The sequence below is a fragment of the Magallana gigas genome, chromosome 7 (assembly GCF_963853765.1).
Source record: "Magallana gigas chromosome 7, xbMagGiga1.1, whole genome shotgun sequence".
In the NCBI taxonomy this organism is placed as follows: domain Eukaryota; kingdom Metazoa; phylum Mollusca; class Bivalvia; order Ostreida; family Ostreidae; genus Magallana; species Magallana gigas.
Genome location: NC_088859.1, coordinates 10,246,138 through 10,267,523, shown reverse-complemented (window position 1 = coordinate 10,267,523; position 21,386 = coordinate 10,246,138). Strand labels below are relative to the sequence as shown.

The 21,386-nt window shown below is 33.3% G+C and overlaps 1 protein-coding gene across 2 annotated transcripts; it reads right to left on the bottom strand.

The window, feature by feature from the left end:
- Window positions 1-368: 368 nt before the first annotated feature.
- Window positions 369-19,593, bottom strand: LOC105317404 (sodium-coupled monocarboxylate transporter 1). Of its 2 annotated transcripts, XM_034455890.2 has the most exons (17): window positions 19,443-19,573; window positions 15,618-15,761; window positions 15,087-15,494; window positions 13,073-13,138; window positions 11,755-11,806; window positions 9,302-9,369; window positions 7,816-7,970; window positions 7,457-7,597; window positions 7,233-7,362; window positions 5,869-5,957; window positions 5,444-5,559; window positions 4,246-4,313; window positions 4,049-4,135; window positions 3,342-3,583; window positions 2,947-3,047; window positions 1,891-2,009; window positions 369-1,512 (listed from the first exon to the last, which is right to left on the bottom strand). In XM_034455890.2, exons 3-17 carry the CDS (start codon window positions 15,456-15,458, stop codon window positions 1,303-1,305), a joined length of 2,016 nt encoding a protein of 671 aa, XP_034311781.2. In that variant the 5' UTR covers window positions 15,459-15,494; window positions 15,618-15,761; window positions 19,443-19,573; the 3' UTR covers window positions 369-1,302. The 2 variants fall into 2 exon arrangements, with proteins under 2 accessions (XP_034311781.2, XP_034311782.2); XM_034455891.2 differs by lacking the exon at window positions 15,618-15,761 and having other exon boundaries at window positions 19,443-19,593.
- Window positions 19,594-21,386: the final 1,793 nt, after the last annotated feature.

Genomic DNA, 21,386 nt, shown 5'->3' with positions numbered 1-21,386 from the left:
AAGAGACATTTATATGGAATATACAGTAAATTCTTGCTATAAGTATTAACTTATTAAAATTGAATGGGCCCTACTGTACTGTACAGAGTATAGAAACTATCAAGTCATTAGAATTATTTTACTCGCAAATATGTTCCTATCTGTATATCTTTTGCAAAATGCAAGAGACAACCACTTCCTCCTCTAAGATTGCGTCCGATTACTCGATTATCTAAACAGACTGTACGTGTAATAAAATACATTTACATACTTACTGAATATTCGGACAAGATCATGTAATGTCCCCTTGACAGTAACTGTTTCTCCCGAGAAATAGTTAATGTGCGCGTTTTTGTCTTGGATTCGGTATATAATATTCAATGCAATACCTAAATAGTATATTTATAACGTATAAACAGGCACAAGTTTCTTTTCATAAACATGAATACAAACGAACAAAATATATACACATAATTAAAGTAGATATCCCTGTATAAAAATTTTAATGAAAAAAGTGCCTATAACATTATAACTAGTTAACAGTAATTTTTTTGGGAGGGTAATATTGAAATTGACGCCCCCGAGAAAGCCAATGTCAACCGACGCGAAATTTGTCCGAGTTTGTCACTAAATATGTACATATCAGGCAAAATTTAAAATGTTTAGTAGTCTCTTTGTATACTGGGCTAAACGGAAAGAATGGAATGAAGTGATTTCCTTGTTCATGAGACAAAACTGTAAGGACTCCTTATCTCTTAACGTCAAAAGTATAAACGATAAAGAAGCAAAGGAAAAATCTGAAAATAAAAGCACAATTAAATAAATGTTAAGTATATACAAGCATATAGTATACAGTTATTTACTGGATATGAGGGCAGTGATTTAATGGACCTTAATGGACCTTTGGCATTGGTCAACATTTGTGTCTTCGGGTCCAACAGTTGATATGTTGTCCTCTTACCCAGTCAATAAATGTAAATATACAAATGTCCATATTTTGTTTTAGGTATATAATTACTCATAACGAAACAACATCATATGATATTACACATAATCAACAGGCACTTCAAATTGGTTCATTTAAGAAGGGAAAAACATCGCATATTATCATCCTAGATATTACTGGTACATTTAGAGTAATCAAACTAAGATCTCAACATTAGTATAGGATTGGTTTCATTTCAACAGTAGATAAAAAACAAATATAAAGTTTAACTAACAACAGCTATGCTTTGTATACATTGAAAATGTATTTTGTCCGCAGCATGGAAAATCAATTTGAAACATGCACTTTTTTCAAGGAATGTTTTTCGTGGATAAAGATCATAACCGGGAAACCATTTCTGTTTCATCTCCCACAAACCCCCCATTGGGAGTCCCATTAGGGATGCTCTGATTTGCCATGCTCTTGCTACCATTGACTTGGATCTCTTTAGTTTTTCCATTGGAATCAACTTGGATTTCTTGATTCAATATGTCTATATTTACATCAGCATATACACCTCCCTCTCCTTTTTTAATTTTATCTTTCACCTGAAAACAAAAATATATAATAACATTAAAACTCTCGAAATTCATATACTCGTTTCAAATAGAAATCAGATATGAAATCTCTAGTCTGTAAATTTTGTCTGATATAATTGCAAACCATTGTTTGTTTAGGCCATACTATAGATTCTAGTTATCATAAATGTAACTTATTTATACTTTCTTTTTTTTTGATACACAAATGAAACATAATTATGATAAGATAAAAATGAGTGCTTTCATTGAATTATTGATAGAATGAACGGGAAAATGACGACAGGGAGTGTTAAACTTATACATAATAGTTTTATTTTCAGTAAATTAATGTATTATTCATTCTCCTTTTATCAAAACCGAGAAGGTCTACTGAATTCGATTGATTACCTCGCCATGTCTGACCCCAAACCTAAGAGGTTTTCTGATCTTTTCTGGCAAGTAGGGAAAAAGGATGTCAAACAAAGGACATATTAGTCTTGGATCCAACTCTTTGGGATCCTGAGGCCCTAAAATGATTTTAAAAAACCTCAAAATAAGAGTATATTTAAGATGACAGCAACGTTTCAGCTCAGAGTTCATAAATTGGAAACATATGTATAACATAAGTGGTTTATCACTAGATTTTTATTCCGTTTTAACACAAAATAGCAAAATTATGACATCATGTTTTAAGGTATAATTACAGTGTTAAGAATAAGTCAAAATATAAAGAAAGAACAAAAAAATTCTTCCTTACATAACACGTTTATTGTATATTCTTACTCAGATCTCAATCATAATAAAGTCTACAACTAGTTTAAAGTGAAACGGGATATGATGTTGTTATAGAGATTATAATTTCATCAAATACATAGTAAGCTAGGCTTTAGCGATTTATATCAATCAAAATTGTTAATTAAATATATGACCTTAAATCATCTTGAACATGATGAACTCAATGTTATATGTGATATAGACACAATGGCATAATTACAGGAATTGGTGAAATTACTTGTAGAAGCAAAGGTCAACGTTTAGCAAAATAAAATAAACGGTGTGTGCTGATAGATTTGCTTGTATGGATAGATTTGGTTGACAAGAAAAAAATATGAATTGTCTGTTTTTCTTTTGATACAAATGAACATGATATCTTATTTGCCGCTGAATTTTGACATCTAATTTCAGAACTATTCATTTGGTGAAGTTTATTAGTGGTATGCCTGCTGGTGGGATTTTATTAAAATAACGTTTTGTTTGGTATGGAAACCACATCATAAGAATCTGGTTCCTTTCCCGTCACTTTTATCCCTTTGACGGCAATCAGGATTGACAACCTTTGCAAAGACACATGCAGGACATTGACACTAGAGGTCAACCTTGGGATGATAAAGTAACTATAGTTCTGTCAATTTAGTCTGAACATGTATGCATAGAATTTGGTTGCCTTTAATAATTTGAGCCTACCTGTCAGAAAACTAACAATCAGACCCACAACCACGACAAACAGAACAGCTGTGGCGCTGTACCACATGTAAGACAGCGCGTACAAATCCTGGAATACATTTCTGTGAAAGAGAAAAAATATTACAACTCTAACGCAAGATTAATGTCAATAATGAATGCATATTTTTGTTATAACTCAAGAAAATTTAGAGCCTTTTTTCTTTTTACAAACATTTGGTTTTTCCTGCAATTCTGTACCACACATAATGAGTTGAAAAAAGTCGACGTTTTTCCCCGAAACACAGCTGCTTTTGCTACTAAATTTTAAAACTGCGCAGTATCTCTTGTATTTTAATGTAACAATATCTGGACATGTATGTATCGACAAAATATAAAGTAATTAAAAGTAAAGTTACGGTTCTTCAACCACAGTAGGAGTGGTAGAGTTTAAGAACGCAGTGGTGGAGCTAATGGCAGCGGCGGTGGTAGAAGCGTTGAATGAAGATATCGGGGTGGGTGTAGGTGCAGGGGTGGTGAGGTTCCAGTTACAGCCGGTTATATTAATGGCGGACTTTGGATTGTGTGGCGGGTAGATCTGTGCCCCAACACCAATCCAAAACATAAATACCAAACCCAGAAGTAGACCAGTGTAGGCTCCCTGAAATTGAAAATATCATTAGAAGCCACATCATAGTTAATGTTCAATTTATAGCCATCCGACTTTAAATGGTGATATTTTTTTCAAGCTAGATACATGTTTTACAATATGTAACTACCACGGATTTTTCAAAAATACAAATTGCAGCTTGTTTTTTTCCCCTTTTTTTTCATTTAAACTTTTTATTTCATCTCTATTTTATGATACCCATAAAAGTGATTTATGTTGGCACAAATACAAATTGGAATGGATGATTATGCATGTCTACTATCGGTGAAGAGTAACTTGCCGAAATCAAAATAAATATATCAAATTGATTTATTGAGACTACAAAAAAGGAAAAACAGTTAAGTCAATACTCAAATGTTTTAGAAAGTTAAAGTAGCAATATATTGTTATAAATATGTTGACCCTAAACTTTCAGCGAGTGTTTATATATTTTTTGGTTAACATTTTGGGACATACCCATTTATTGGCCCATGGAAACATCATTCCTAAAATAAACAATCCCAGCAGAGGACCGCCTATCATTCCAAATAACGAAAGAGCGGCCTGGAAGGTAAAACAAAAACATATGAATGCATATTTTCTATCTATAATTATTAATTATGAGCAGTATTTACAACATGCATCAGTGAATTTTTCTGAATAAAAAGGCTGACCTGTAGAACGCCACCTAGGAGTGAGGCTACGTAGGTCAATCCCAGACATATAATCCCAAACACAAAAGCTGAAAAGTACAATACTTGGCGTCAAAAGTGCAATTATTGGCATTAAATTTTACAGTACATTTTCTATATGACTGATGCTTCTTAAGTATTTATTCATTTGAAAGCAGACTGGCTTTGAAATATAATTATATAACAAGAAAAGATGTTCAACAAACTACTCGTCAAATCAACTTTAAAACTTTACAGATGATTTTTTAAGGGCGTAGACTGTATTCTTTAGTAAAGAAAAATTCAAACATTTTTTTATAGTTTTGAAATAAAATTTTTCCTATTGCCCTATATATTTTTATACAGAGATCTAATAATAGTCTATATATGATCCCGTCTACCCAGCTTTTTAAAAGAATCACTCAGATCTGTAATAATAATACATTGTTAGCGTGTCACTAAAACAAAAGGAAAAATACTTGATTACTAACAAAATTTTAAAAAAGGTCACCATTACTCTGGAATCATAAAAATTCGTTGTGGTTCAAGTTTACTTTATTCATACCCCCACCACCCCCCCCCCCAACATCTTAGACAAATATGAACCAAGCTAATCCACGAGATTATGTCATCAAGAGAATACCCGCAAAGTTTACCGCCCCTCTTCCAGACACAGAGTTATGCGTTCCCATTTAGTCGCTAGATTTGAATTTTGTTGAGTCATTGAATATCTTGAAGCTTCTTTTTGAAGATCTAATAACATCGTTTTGATAAAATGAAACACACCAGGAAACACCAATATAGCTCTTCCTAATAAATGATGGCGTTGCCACGTTAAAAAGATATGTATCGACTTTTGTCACACAACAGCAATGTTAAACCCATTTATTACAGGGAGGTATCTGTGAGATTTCTTCTGATAAAACCAACAAGACAATAAACCTTTTTTGCTTAATGTAACATAAGCATTCAACACCTAACTTTAAGATTTTAACATTTGATTCTATAGATTCCTACATAACCATTAGTATAGCCGGTCTTGAGCTTCAAAACGTTTTAATTATCTGTTGAAGTCTTTGAGTTTATGTAGGGATCATTTTATTGGTATAAAACCACTCAAAATCCTGTTGAGCTGAGGTATAGATTCAGTGGTTATTTTATATAAAGTAATGTATTCCTTTTCGACTAAATGGACACTTACCGAGCCCCTTTGACGTGTTGGTGGCTGCATTCTCTGACAGGTCTTTGAACATGTATGCCTTGATAACGTCTTCTAACACCACAGCTGCTAGAGCGCTCAATCCAGAGGAGATGGTGCTGGGAATAAAACGTTAACAATTGAATGAAGAACACAACTTAGTTATTATCATGTTTGTAGGAAAGGACATGTTTCTTATATCATTTCTTTTTCCAAAAATCTCCTTTTCACAGTTTGAAGTTGAATTTCATGTACTTGTACATACTATTATTACCGTATAATCTTTGTTAAAAAGCCGCTCTTATTTTGATATATCCTGCTTAAAGAGTGTTAAACAATGATAGAACGATAAACTATTTTTTAAGCTTTAAATTTTCGATACACAGCTTTGGGCCCAATATTGAATAAATCTAAAGAATCATGCACACCTTAACGCTCCGCTGAATAAACATGCTACAAAGAGGCCTGGAAACCCCTTAAGGTGCCCCAACACATCCATCACAAAAAGAGGAAGCAACTGGTAAATGATAAACATATATCAATATTACATGTATCATAATTCATATTAATTGTTTCTTAACATATATTTTTCTCATCAATCGTACATTTATCTTACTAATTTTATAGATTGATGAAATCCAAAATTGCAATCAAATATCTCTACAATTAATTTGAAAATAGTATGGTAACCTAGTCACCAGTGGCACTAAAAGATTAGTAAATTGTACTAAGGCTTACAATACATAAAAGGAAGTAGATGTTCGTTTTTAGGTTTTCAAACCAAAGTTTGATATCGGTGTCATATACGAGTAAGGATCATATCATTTGGTCTTAACGATGGTCATTATGTACATACATGTATATATATATATATCATTCTCTTTTAAGGAAGATCAGAATAAATCAAACGCCATGATTTTGATTTTACATACAAGTTATTCATTTTTTAATTCGATCTTAATAACCGTTTTTTTTCATTTTAATTTTGTCTATCATTGAATTTACATACATTTCAGTTCAACTCAAATAGTAAATGTAATCTCTGTTTGTAAAGTAAAAGAACAAACTAACTGAACTTTGTATTATTTGTTGCCATATAATGACATTGTCTGGTCAAGGATTTGATTCAATTCAATTTCTTTACTGCAGAAGACGTACGTCTTGAAACGATATTAAACAAGATATCTGTGAGCCAATGCTCACTAGTGATACCCCCGCTCTGATGTGAATATGCAAAATAAGCAAAGTCCCCATTTAACAGCGATTGGAACAAAAATATATCCCATAATATGGCATGCCTAAACAAATAGTGTGTTAAAATTTCAAGCATCAGCAATAAATAGTTGCTGAGAAATCTTTGACGAAAATTTGTTTAAAAATTTAGGCTAAAAATAAACAAAATCGTCATTTAACAGGAAGTTGACGTCTGACTGGTACAAAAATATATCCCACGATATGGCATGCCTTAACAAGTAGTGTGTTAAAATTTCAAAAATCTGCGATAAATAGGTGCTGAGAAAAATGCGACAGATATTTTTGTTACGGACTGACAGACAGACGGACGGACAGACGGACAGACGAACACACAAGGGTAAAACAGTATAGCCCCTTCTCCTTCGGAACGGGAGTATAATTATTATAATTATAGAGCAAAACAGACAAAAATGGAAGACTACCTTATAAATCTATATCAAATGCATAAGCCATGCTTTTTGATATACATGTACATGTAATAAGATTTAAAGCTTCCATGAAGAATCTTAAAAACGAGATGTGACACCAAAATTCTCACCTGATCAGATGTTTTAACAAGATTAAAAGAGAAGGGGTCACAGGTGCTGTAGAAAGCATAGACCACCATTCCAATCAGGCAACACAGATATAAGATGAGACACAGACCAGGGAAATTTAGCCAGATAGCTCTACAGCAAAAAAAAATAAAGTCATCGTCATATTATGTTAGATACTAGTGCGCCCTTTCAAGGAATCAATGGATTTCATTAAAAGTGCACTCACATTTGGGCTTTTCTTAGAGAAGGACAGGTGCAATAGCGCTGCACCTGGGCCTGATTGACGCCATAGATGGCTACCCAGGTAAAGGTTCCACCAATCACCAGGGACCAGACACTATGTCGGACTTTGGGATCAGGACTAAAACTGAAAGAACAGTCAAAAATGTTTTTATTATACCAAAGAAATCACGGACGAATTTATTCTTCATAAATTAAATATTTTTGTCGGGTTAGTAAGAACAAAAAAGGTAAAATCAAATAATCGTGAAACATCCCAACTTGTTGTGTTGAATAATATAAGTTTGAATAGTGGAATTATCATCATTTTAACATCATCTAAATAAACATGGCATCAAGGCTTACTCATCAAAATACACCCTTCCACTTTCTTCGGCCTTTTTCCATGCCTCATGAAACCCACCCAGCTCGATGTTACCCTGAATTAAGATAGCTAACAACCCTGCAAACATCATTCCTACTTGGAAAGAGTCGGTGAAAAGAACAGCTTTCATACCACCCTGTAACAAACAAAGAGTCGGTGAAAAGAACAGCTTTCATACCACCCTGTAACAAACAAAGAGTCGGTGAAAAGAACAGCTTTTATGCCACCCTGTAACAAACAAATTGTTCTTTTTGCTTCTTGTAAGTTAAACTTATTGCCTTTATGTAATGTGCGTTATTCAGTTTGTCTGGTTACCTGGCGGCAGTTATTGACACGACGACGTCAAAAATAAATCATTCAGTGCTATAATATTAATCCATACAATATTTATCAATTTAAGAGATTGGTAACATATGACTCCGGTTAATCGATGAATATGATGTGTGCACAATGTTTATTTGAAAAATGAAGTGTTAAAACAAATATAACTGTGCCTCTAATTATTCATGTATAACTACTCAAAACTATTACTCTAGAGACAGTCAAGTGGTTTTTTTTTCAATACTTCACCAAATTAACTATAACTCCAAATCTTAATACAATCTATTTGTTATATAACTTCAACTCTATTTTTCAACTTTGGACTCATCTATAGGTAAACGTTAAAACGTTTATAATACAGTAAGAAAAGAATGAAACGTATAGACATTTATAAACATACCTATCTACAACATTATCAAACATGAAAAAGCTACATTGTAACTTAGATTAAGAAATACTACAATGTAGCTCCCTATTGCCCCAAAAAGTTTGAGTTCACTTTTTAACTAAATGTGAGGGATATTATACATCATCAACAAATAATGCTGCAATTACCTCACAAATTACAGGATAATTGAAATATACATTTAACGAGGTATATTCGGGGATTCTATGACGATTCAATTACCTAACGATGTGATAATTCCGACACTTACCAAGTATCGAAGTAGTGTAACACTACATGTTCGTTCCGTATATTAAAAAATATGTGTTTTATACGTTGCTTATAAGTTTTATACACAAGTAAAGAGGTTTTGAAACCTTTGACCAACAAAAACAGATTCACATCTCCTAATTCTGAACCAAAAATAATAACCATATTGTATGATCATATGACTTTTGACGAGTGGCAATCCCTACTAACAATACTGTCAGTATAGTGCCAGTATCACAATAACCAAGCTTACGTTAACGTTCATCATATGAACGCACTGTGGCAACGCACTTTGAACAAAAATTACGCACTTTGAAAAAAAATATTCAAAGTGCGTCAAATTTTTTTCCGAGTGCGTTGACTTGGCCCCAGATTTAACGCACTTTGAAATTTTTTTTCAAAGTGCGTAACATGCACATTGTATGGCAAAACATAAATAAATATTCTACATGAATACAACTAAGATCATATTCAAATGTAAGTTGACTTACTATTGTAGTATACAGTGTGCATACTATTCCCACCGAGATAACCGATCCCCATAACGTAAACCCCGTCACTGAAGAAAAAAAATAACAGCAAGTTTACATCATTCCCATACTATACTACTGTTTACAATAACAGCAAGTTTACATCATTTCCATACTATACTACTGTTTACGATAACAGCAAGTTTACATCATGCCCATACTATACTACTGTTTACAATAACAGCAAGTTTACATCATGCCCATACTATACTACTGTCCACAATAACAGCAAGTTTACATCATGCCCATACTATACTACTGTTTACAATAACAGCAAGTTTCATCATCCCCATACTATACTAATGTCCACAATAACAGCAAGTTTACATCATGCCCATACTATACTACTGTTTACAATAACAGCAAGTTTACATCATGCCCATACTATACTACTGTTTACAATAACAGCAAGTTTACATCATTCCCATACTATACTTATGTCCACAATAACAGCAAGTTTACATCATGCCCATACTATACTACTGTCCACAATTACAGCAAGTTTACATCATGCCCATACTATACTACTGTTTACAATAACAGCAAGTTTACATCATTCCCATACTATACTAATGTCCACAATAACAGCAAGTTTACATCATGCCCATACTATACTACTGTCCACAATAACAGCAAGTTTACATCATGCCCATACTATACTACTGTCCACAAAAACAAGAAGTTTACATCATTCCCATACTATACTAATGTCCACAATAACAGCAGGTTTACATCATGCCCATACTATACTACTGTTTACAATAACAGCAAGTTTACATCATGCCCATACTATACTACTGTCCACAATAACAGCAAGTTTACATCATTCCCATACTATACTAATGTCCACAATAACAGCAAGTTTACATCATGCCCATACTATACTACTGTCCACAATAACAGCAAGTTTACATCATTTCCAGACTATACTACTGTCCACAATAACAGCAAGTTTACAGCATGCCCATACTATACTACTGTGTACAATAACAGCAAGTTTACATCATTTCCATACTATACTACTGTCCACAATAACAGCAAGTTTACATCATGCCCATACTATACTACTGTCCACAATAACAGCAAGTTTACATCATGCCCATACTATACTACTGTCCACAAAAACAAGAAGTTTACATCATTCCCATACTATACTAATGTCCACAATAACAGCAGGTTTACATCATGCCCATTCTATACTACTGTTTACAATAACAGCAAGTTTACATCATGCCCATACTATACTACTGTCCACAATAACAGCAAGTTTACATCATTCCCATACTATACTAATGTCCACAATAACAGCAAGTTTACATCATGCCCATACTATACTACTGTTTACAATAACAGCAAGTTTACATCATGCCCATACTATACTACTGTCCACAATAACAGCAAGTTTACATCATGCCCATACTATACTACTGTTTACAATAACAGCAAGTTTACATCATTCCCATACTATACTAATGTCCACAATAACAGCAAGTTTACATCATGCCCATACTATACTACTGTTTACAATAACAGCAAGTTTACATCATGCCCATACTATACTACTGTCCACAATAACAGCAAGTTTACATCATGCCCATACTATACTACTGTCCACAATAACAGCAAGTTTACATCATTCCCATACTATACTAATGTCCACAATAACATCAAGTTTACATCATGCCCATACTATACTACTGTTTACAATAACAGCAAGTTTACATCATGCCCATACTATACTACTGTCCACAATAACATCAAGTTTACATCATGCCCATACTATACTACTGTTTACAATAACAGCAAGTTTACATCATTCCCATACTATACTAATGTCCACAATAACAGCAAGTTTACATCATGCCCATACTATACTAACATCATGCCCATACTATACTACTGTCCACAATAACAGCAAGTTTACATCATGCCCATACTATACTACTGTTTACAATAACAGCAAGTTTACATCATGCCCATACTATACTAATGTCCACAATAACAGCAAGTTTACATCATTTCCAGACTATACTACTGTCTACAATAACAGCAAGTTTACATCATTTCCAGACTATACTACTGTCTACAATAACAGCAAGTTTACATCATTTCCATACTATACTACTGTCCACAATAACAGCAAGTTTACATCATTTCCATACTATACTACTGTTCACAATAACAGCAAATTTACATCATGCCCATGCTATACTAATGTACACAATAACAGCAAGTTTACATCATGCCCATACCGTACTAGTACTACTGTCCACAAGCTACATGTAAAATCATTCATGAAGAATAAAAGCAACCATCAGCCTTCGGTAAAAATACCAACCTATTATATAAAAGATTGAAATAAATCATACCAAACTAGTTTAACTGTTCTTATGTAGATGCATGATGTGTATTACCTGAATTCAGGGCCAATGATGGGGCGTAGAGCACTAGGGCCATGTACAACAACTAAACAAAAAGAAACAGCGGGTAAACACTTTTATTTACAAACATGTCAAGTTGTTATAAATACGAACTTTTAAAACGTTGAAGAGGGCAACAGCTTCTTTTTAAATGACTGAATATTATCATGAAAACTTGGATTCTGTTGATTCCTAAAATTTCAAATTTATTGAAGAAATTACAGAATGTCGAATTACATCTGAATATAAATCATACTTGAAGTTAATTTTAGAAAATAAAATGTCAGACTGTAACATAATATTATCTTATTAGATTACATAGATAAGACTGCTTTGAATTGTTATCCAATGATGATGTCCTAACAGCAAGTAACATTTCTTTACAAATACATGTTAAAGAAACTCTCACCACTACATGATACTAAATATACAAATGTTAATCCAAAAGTAATGTCACAGTTTTATTACATTTATAATAATGGAAAAATTAATTTTTAAACATAGTTTTTAATGTTGTATTTTACGCGGTGTTATTTATCAAATATTATTTCTCCCTCTATCAAAGAGCTAAGAAACTGCACGCGGGCGTAAAAGATTCAATGCATTTTAGTTTAGACTAAACTATTCAACTAGAAAAGAAAAAGAAATCGTTAAATCAAATTTATAGGAAGAGAAAGTGAACAGAATGCCTTAAAATTTTAAGCATTTGACGGGCGTGCGGCGATTATCCTTACCTCAGGTTCTATATATTGTACGATACCTTCCGACAGAATGAGGATTTTGCTTTGAACATTTCAAATCTTCATTATTAATTAGATATTACATGTATATTGTGCGAGTGTTTGTCGCTGTAAGCGGAGTATTTATGATTTAAGTCGCATCTAGTGTGACATTACTTAAGTATTGGCTCAACCTTCGTTTGTTAACGTATTCATCAATATACACATTGTTTCCACTTATCACAATTCTCTAAAGGGTTTAATACAACGATAATTTGGTCGGGGCGTGGTCAAATCCAATAAAATTTATGATAGATTTCACCAAGCTCTGACCAAAATTATCCCCTCATAATATTCAAAGAATGATTTCTTATTACTTAAATTTATGTTAATTCCAATTTCTTTAAAATCCCTATTTTTTTTCATTGCATATGCTATGTATATATTACGACGCGGCGCACCCAATACCGTCTTTCGGTAATGCTATATTTTTGTGTCGCTCATCCTTTATGAAAATATTGGATTATGGATAGGCTTCAAAATTGATTCGTGATGTACTCACAGACAAAGACAGTTGAAAATGTAAGTATTACCATTTGTACGCAGAATGTCATTGAGCCTGCTGTTCTCACCCCTCGACTGAATCTGTGTTCAAGATACTGTAAACATAAAACAACAAAATCAGCACAAATGTAATATAAAGGAAATGTAGAAAAAAAAGAAAGAAAGAAAAAAGAAAATACCCTCAAACATTGGATGCAAATGCTAGGAACACTTTACAATAAATCAGTACATATATCTTTTTAAACAATAAATCAGAACAAACTCACAGGACAGACAGATAGATAGATAGATAGATAGATAGATAGATAGATAGATAGATAGATAGATAGATAGATAGATAGATAGATAGATAGATAGATAGATAGATAGATAGATAGATAGATAGATAGATAGATAGATAGATAGATAGATCGATCGATCGATCGATCGATCGATCGATCGATAGAGAGAGAGAGAGAGAGACAGAGAGAGAGAGAGAGAGAGTGTAAAACAGATACTGTAATCACCCCCCCCCCCAAATAAAAAAATTAACAAATAACATTATTTCTGATGCTACATGTATATGTTGACCAAAATATTAAATCAGGACAATCTTAAAATGCAGATGATTTCAGCATTAAAGTATAAAGTTGCCGCAAAGAGAAAATACTTTAGATATGAATTAACTTATCATAAGGCAATCACCAATGAAACTAACACGGAACTAAAGGCATGATATAAATGAAGTCATTATTTACTGCCTCAATATGACATACATGATAAAGATTCAAAGCTACTTATTAAACATTATTCCAAATACGTAAATCCTGGGGTTTTTTATTAGTCATAAAATTGAAATTAATGAAATGTTACGTGTTTTCTAAACCTCGAATTGTGACAGCAGCTATAAACAGGATTAATAGGGAAATTTTATAGTGTTACATGCTTAACGGGATACCAATATCAATTTTTTAGTTGGAGATAAGATATAAAATATCTCATGTCTTATCCTTGGCGTTTTTATAAACGATGAAGAACCATATCGAACGCAAAGTGATAAGTGTAAAACTAAATATATGAAACCAACTAGGGGGATAAAATAGGGCGGTAAAAAGTCTGACATCAGCACACCTGTCAAATTTTCGACACTAGAGTAAGTTTCGCCTCTTTAAATAAAAGTTTTTACTTTATAACCAATATCACCATTAATGCATATATTTTCAAAGACAAGATAGTTTTCTATAACACAGTTAGAGAACCAGAACTGTTTATCAAGGCCTATAAAAAAAGTTGTGTGTTTAGGGTAACACTGATGAAAAAATTAGGTTAGGTAGGTAGGGATTTTTTTTTTATTTTATCATATTTTTTTCTGCATGAATCCTAAGAATGTTTGTTTTTGTCATATTTAAAACCAGATTTTTTAATAGGAATAATATAAAATTCACAATCGGATAAAAACAGACATCTAAAAATGGTAGGATCGGGGCATTTTTCTAGGTTAGGTCGGGTTACCCTAAACACACAACTTTTTTTTTAGGCCCTACTTAATTCCTGTATATATTGATATAAGTGACCTAAACAGGTGAGTTCTTTGCATCTTTGATTTCTTCAGGTAATTTCGACAAGTAGCGATTTGTTAAGTAATTTATCTTAAGTTTTTCTAAATACAATGTGCCTCCTAAATATTTACAAACGCGGGCTTCACGTTCACAATGTGTTTACTGAAATGTGCAAAATATTTTCCCGTTCGCATAATTTTTTCCTGCTAGCGATCGTTTGCTATAAGGACACTTATCTAACGTTGTGAATGATGTCAAGATCACAATTTAGAACTTCATTTCACACTTGATTTTGAAAAGTGTATTACCTGCCATACAGGTGAAAATAACTACTTTCGTTGATAATATACGTTCAGGTGAAAATTTAGCTGACAGTGCGAGAGATAGCAGAGCTCCGAGAATTGATAATACTACTAGGCACTGACAAGCGACAGATGTAGGCTTGATGTACACAACTTTTGTCAATGAAAATATGCATGATGTATGAAATAAAAACAGAAATTACCTCATACGCACTCCTTACTCTTAGTTGATAAAAGATAGGCATAAACACATGGGCAGCCCCAAAAGCAACAAACAGATAGGATAACCCTATCCAATAGTACATCGTAGTGTAATTGTACATCTCTGCCGGGGTCCCCAGGATTGTGATAGCGGACATAAAGCTAGCCAGGAGGGAGAGAGCCACCGGGAAGGGACTCATTTCTCCCCCCGCCATCAGGAAGGTCTTGGTGTTATTATGCTTTCTGTCTTTGATGGCAAAGAAAAGTCCGATACCCGCAGAAATCACCAATAATAGTCCAAACAACACATAGTCCACCTCCGTGAAATGGGTAATTTTCCCTGTCTGGATACTGAATAGTTTTTCGTTGGACATCTTCGAAGTTACACACTTTACACCTGTGTCGATTACCTGAGTAAAAATGAAAAGTCAAACAAAGCCGGATTTTCCCAGATTAACATTCACAAATTAAGTTCATAGTAATTTACAAATGCAACGTCACATATTACAATCCTTGATGGAATAATGAATCACCTGTTTATGGTGAATTGTTTCTTAGATATGAATTTTAGTATTGCAGGTACAGGTAGATATCATGCACCGCTAAAAGTTAAATTGTAAGTGATCCACCGTGTGCCAGCTCCGTGTCCACATAACCAGTGTCAGATACTTTGGTTACTAAGGGATTCAGGACATTTAGGTACATTCAAGTGAATGTTAATTATCTCTTTCATGTTGGATAAGACATCACAAAATATATCAAAATAAATCATGCATAACTGATATTGACAATGTGACGAAACATGTCTATGTGTGTATGTGGAGGGGAGGGGTGAAAAAACTGCGAAAATGTCCACTTAAACTAACCTGTATAACTGAAAGGGTGTTATTGATATTCTCTGGACCCCTTCCCCAGTCCCTTTCCCCTGTTAACGCTTAGCTAAGGTGTAGAAAATAATGCAATGGGACATACAATGTGCTTATGCAAGTATTTTACAAAGTATTTTACATGACAACAGTGTACAGGTTTTTATAACAATATATTTATTTAAATTTTTTTTTTTTAAGTAATCACATGACAAGGTATCATTTTGATCACATGTTTAACATCTTAGTCATTTAGCGATGCATTCAGTGAATTTTTACGAGAAAAGTTTGCTTCATTTTCGTTTAATATTTCTTACGCTAAGAAAAAAATTCTATCGTCAAAGTCCGTTTCTGAGATTATCTGGAATGAGAGAAGAAACTTTAAACCATATCCAAAAATTCAATTGAAATTGTGTTAGTGTAGACACACAGTTTACTTAGTGTTTAATGAAATTGCATAATTCTTAACATGAAAATATTTCAGTAGGTAACCATCATTTCATAAAGAAATTAATTTCTACCAGAGCACAGTACACGCTTAATTCTTTTCTAAGTCTTTAAAGAAATTATGAAAATGTTATCCTCAAGCTTAACTTAACTGAAGTTCTTGATTTTTATGAAAACTTTTCATATCAAAAAGGTTTTATTTTTGTGAAGCATAGTACAAAATATATATAGATTATAGATTTAGAATAATTTCATTTCTTTTAAAAAAAAAGATCATTATTTTACAAAGCAAACATAGGTAGGCGATTTAAGATACATTGAATACAATGTTGATATCGATAAAACTGAGAAGATGTAACAACAGCTAGTCAATGTGTAACATTTGGTCATGGTCTTACAGGTAAAATATATAGATGGCGTGTGGGTTACTGTTCAGTACTAATAATGAAGTAATTACACAATTTCAAAAAAGGTAGTTGGTTGTTAGTTGAGAAGGGGTGGTTATGATCCTATACATTTATGTATTTATGTACATTTATGTACATTCATTATCAATGTAGCTTAATAAAATCAATTAAATTACTCTTTTTCCTCCTTGTTATGTTTCAAGAAGAGCAGAAACTATTATGAAATAAATTTTGAGCATGCACCAAACTCCACGAGCTGGCGGCCCTGACATTTTCAATTTTAGTAAAAACCCATTTGTTTTAAGTCTACCGATTCAAGTTTATCTAATACATCATGTTTCAAGAATTAGATAATATGATTAAATCCCTTTTAAATATATTTAAGGAAAAAGAAATCATTCTTAGAATATTATGAGGTGATTATTTTGGTCGGGGCGTGGTCAAAGCCAGAAGGGCTTTATGATAGATTTGACCACGTCCGACCGAAATAATCACCTCATATATATTCAAAGAATGATTTCTTATTACATGTACTTATATTTATATTATTTCCAATTTCTACACTTTAAAACAACATTTTAAAGCCACTATTTTTCCATGTAGCACATGCAATGTATTACTACGCAGCGGAGCCAATACCGTTTTAGGTCATGCTTTAAGACACACCCATTTGGTGTTGCTCATTTATGAAATATTTCTGAAATAATTGGGTTTTAGGCTTTCAGAATCAATTTGATTCGTAATGGTATCACAGACAAAGACAGCTGAAAATGTAAATATTTTAATGAAAAATAATATTGATAAAAGTATAACGTTAAAATAAACAAATTTATTGATGAAACAATTATACACTTATTTTGAAATCCCAATTTTTTAAATTAACACTTGTTTATTTATGCATATTACGTATTATCGAATGATTGAAATGCCGCCATGGCGGTCTAAAAGGATGAAAATTGATATGACAAGGCCAGTGAAAGTCCAACGGCAAGAACCAGGGAGCAGCGGCCCAATGGTATAATGGACGACGGCCCATCAGAACTGGTGCAAACCAATTCGGAGAACACAAAACCCTCAGGGTCATCGGCATCATCTTCACATGCCATATGCATAGAAGATATTCCGCTAGCCGCTCCATCGGTCCACAACATGCAAGGTATGCACGTTAGCAATGCCAAAAATAAAAAATAAGAAAATAGAAGGGCAGTATATTGATCTGGCCTCTCTATTGTCCCCTAGACCTGGAGGGGATGAAAAGAAATTAATCGTAAATAATATGGGGGAGGGGGGATATCCAAGGATGCTTACCCAAAAAGGGTTGATACCAAAGAACAATGGACTGATATCATGTTTATATTAGCTGCGATTTATCTAAGTGACCACCCTGCTACATGTAAATCCACATAGAGCTTTTGAAATACATGTATAGGTTACGTAAGGCTCATAATCCAGCAACATCACGGGGGAAAGATGGTTCTGATCTCTGGTTAATGTACATGACCCCAACTTCAACCTTAATGCTCCTCAAACACTGCACAGAGCTACATCTATAGGAAAGTGCTACAACCTCAATTTCATAAGGTCTTGTGAAAAGTTTCCTTGCACGTAAACTGATAGTTAATTACGTTCCAGTGTCAAGCATGCCATGCTACTCTGCACTCTTGCACAAACAAATCACATGCATAATTTTCGTGCCCCCAGATTCCCAATATAACATGCTAACAATCAACCCAGGACAAAACAATCGCATTTCAGGGGACCACATGCAGAACACCAACAACCAGGGCCCCCGTTTCAGATTTACAAACCCGTAAAGGCTTGGGGCCTCGGTAAAACTCCCATTAAACTCCCTGCACTAGAGAAGTATTTGTCATGTTTATCCAAATACTCAGACTGCAAAATATTATTGTTAGGATTTTCACAGGTTTTTAAATATAATACACGGGGCAAAGAATTCACATTCATTCAAAACAATTGATATCGGCGTATGAACATCACAACAAACTTAAAGAAAAAATAATGAAGGAAGTAGAATCAGGACGGGTCAGGGGACAATTATTCAGATTTTGTGCAGATTGCGAACGACGCAGTAGTTTGTATTTGCAAAACTGAAATATTGCGTTTTTAGAATCGTGTCGGTTATACGGGTTTGCTCGAAATTCTGTACAATTGGCATAACATTTAGTTAATGATTCCGATATAAAAAGCGAGTCGAGCTATACGAAAGGCAAAAAAGTACACAATCTTTTTGTGAAGAATGATCATCGAGAAGGTAATTATTTAAGATCAGACTTCTAGAACAGACAGAGATAACAAGTTAATTGAGTAGTCGTGCACCAGAAAGGAAGGGACCCTCCCTAGCCAAATACCGTAGTACAACGGCAATGTTTTGCGGGGGTTTCCCCCTTTCTCTTCCAAATCAGATAAAGACAAAAAATGCTGTATAAAACGTCCAGAAAAACACCCCACCATGTTGAATATTGACTTTCCAAAGCAACAGCTGTTTTAATATTGAAAAATTTGAATTAAGAGTTTTTGACTGAGGTATATCAAATCATAAAGAACGGGTTTGAAATTGGTTTCTGCGACCATAACGATTTATAGCAATATTTCTTGATATGGAATAAAAGATACTCACGTGTATGACAAAAGCTACATCAAAACGCTATGCAGATAATGACCGAATTCGGTGTAATACATTCAAAATTATGTAGTTTCGCTTTATGATTAAATCCGTCTTAGCTGCACAGCCGATTGATTACCTGCAAAACTACACAAAACTTGCACAGGTAAACTCTGGTGTGTACAGCGGTATGCTTTTGGCATACTTTTCTGGGGTCATAAAACATTGAAACATTAATCAAATATTACATATGACAAAAGACAGATTTGAGAACTTACAGCAATATTGCATCTGATAGCCGAAGTAATATCCGAGGTAAACATGTTTCCACGCTCTGTTTATGATCTTTTATTTTTTTTTATTCTTAAATAATAAGTTTGAATTTTATGTTTACTATGGCGTATCTAAACATGAGCGTTTCTATATTTGTGGTAATTTCTGTAATTTTACTTTTTGAAATTTAAAAAAAACACACATTAAGTCAGAATATCATCACCGACTCTAAGTAAACCTCTTAAACCAGGATTCTTTTTCGCTGCAAATTGTAGATTTACTACAGCTAGGCCTGTCCAAAATAAAATTTTGAACTATCCTCCAACATAGCAAATTGTTTGTATAAAGAGTGCCTCCATGCATTAACTTTAAGTCTAGTTTGTTGGTAAAAAAGATTACTCTGTCAGATTATTTCAGTGTTATATCTTATAATATTTACATCTACCAAGTATGATGCCCTATGTTTTTTACAGAAACTTATCTTGAATTCATAGCTCTATAGAAACTGCAGGACTGAAATCTTCACGTCCCGTCGATTGTGATTATCGATTGGTCGAAACCTACAGCGACCTAAGAAATATCACGAACTGCACGAAAAAATCATTATGATGTCATACTCAAATCCGTATACATGTAGGAGACGATTTTGCTGTTTCTTTTAGCTAACGTACTGATGTAAATTTACAGTAATTTAGTGAATTTGTTTACAACAAATTTAATTTGTTAAAAAAAGATGTAAATATAAACAATAAAATGATTTATTCGACGATTCATGCGGGTTATGAAGGCAGCGATCGTTGTAGAAAAAATTTACATTACCCGCTAAAGTGGATTAATATGTGTTTTTTATGCAATGTTGCAACCTTCATATCCAACATGAATCGCCAAAGAAACCATTTTATTGTTTAAGAAACACACACTTATACTGGCCATTACTGCATCTCATGATTCTTAAAACGTTACGAATGCAGTAAAAGTTTCATTTGTTTAAACTAACCATTGAAGATAACTTCATTATGACATTTATTGATGTCCAGAAATTTTCTTTTATTACACGCGTGTGTTTTAGAGACTATTTAGTGTGAGTATTAATCACTGCGTTCTTACATTTACCAAATGGGTGTATCTGATCGGAAAATGCAGGACTGCATACTTCGTCTACTAAATCAGATGTTTACCTAAGCTTATCTCTGACAGGCATCTCAAGGAAATTGCAAATCAATGCATTTTTTTCTGAATTCGTGTGTTGTACGAACATAAACCTTTCTCAAATATAAATTTATTTTCAAAATAAAAACCTTAACAATCTACAGGTGCTCTGGATTTTTGACCTACAAATCACTCTGGCACCATTAAACACGTGTAGGGGACATGATCCAGAATAAATTATTCAAATCAAAATCAGAAACAGGAAGTTTAAGTGAAATTATCAATGGTGGATATCTTTAACAATAGTTAAACAAATATTGCTCAGCTTTTCTATCCTCCACAAGTACGTAGAAATGTTTACGAGGGGTTGGATTTATTGTAGTTTGATATTAGATAAAAGGATATATATCCCATTCATTCAGAGCTTTGCTTAATTTATTTTACCTAAAAGTGCTCAGTGTCAAGTTTAAAATCTCAAACCTTATTAACAATGTCGAACCAGGCGATCATCTTGATAGTCCACGATGTATTCCAGTT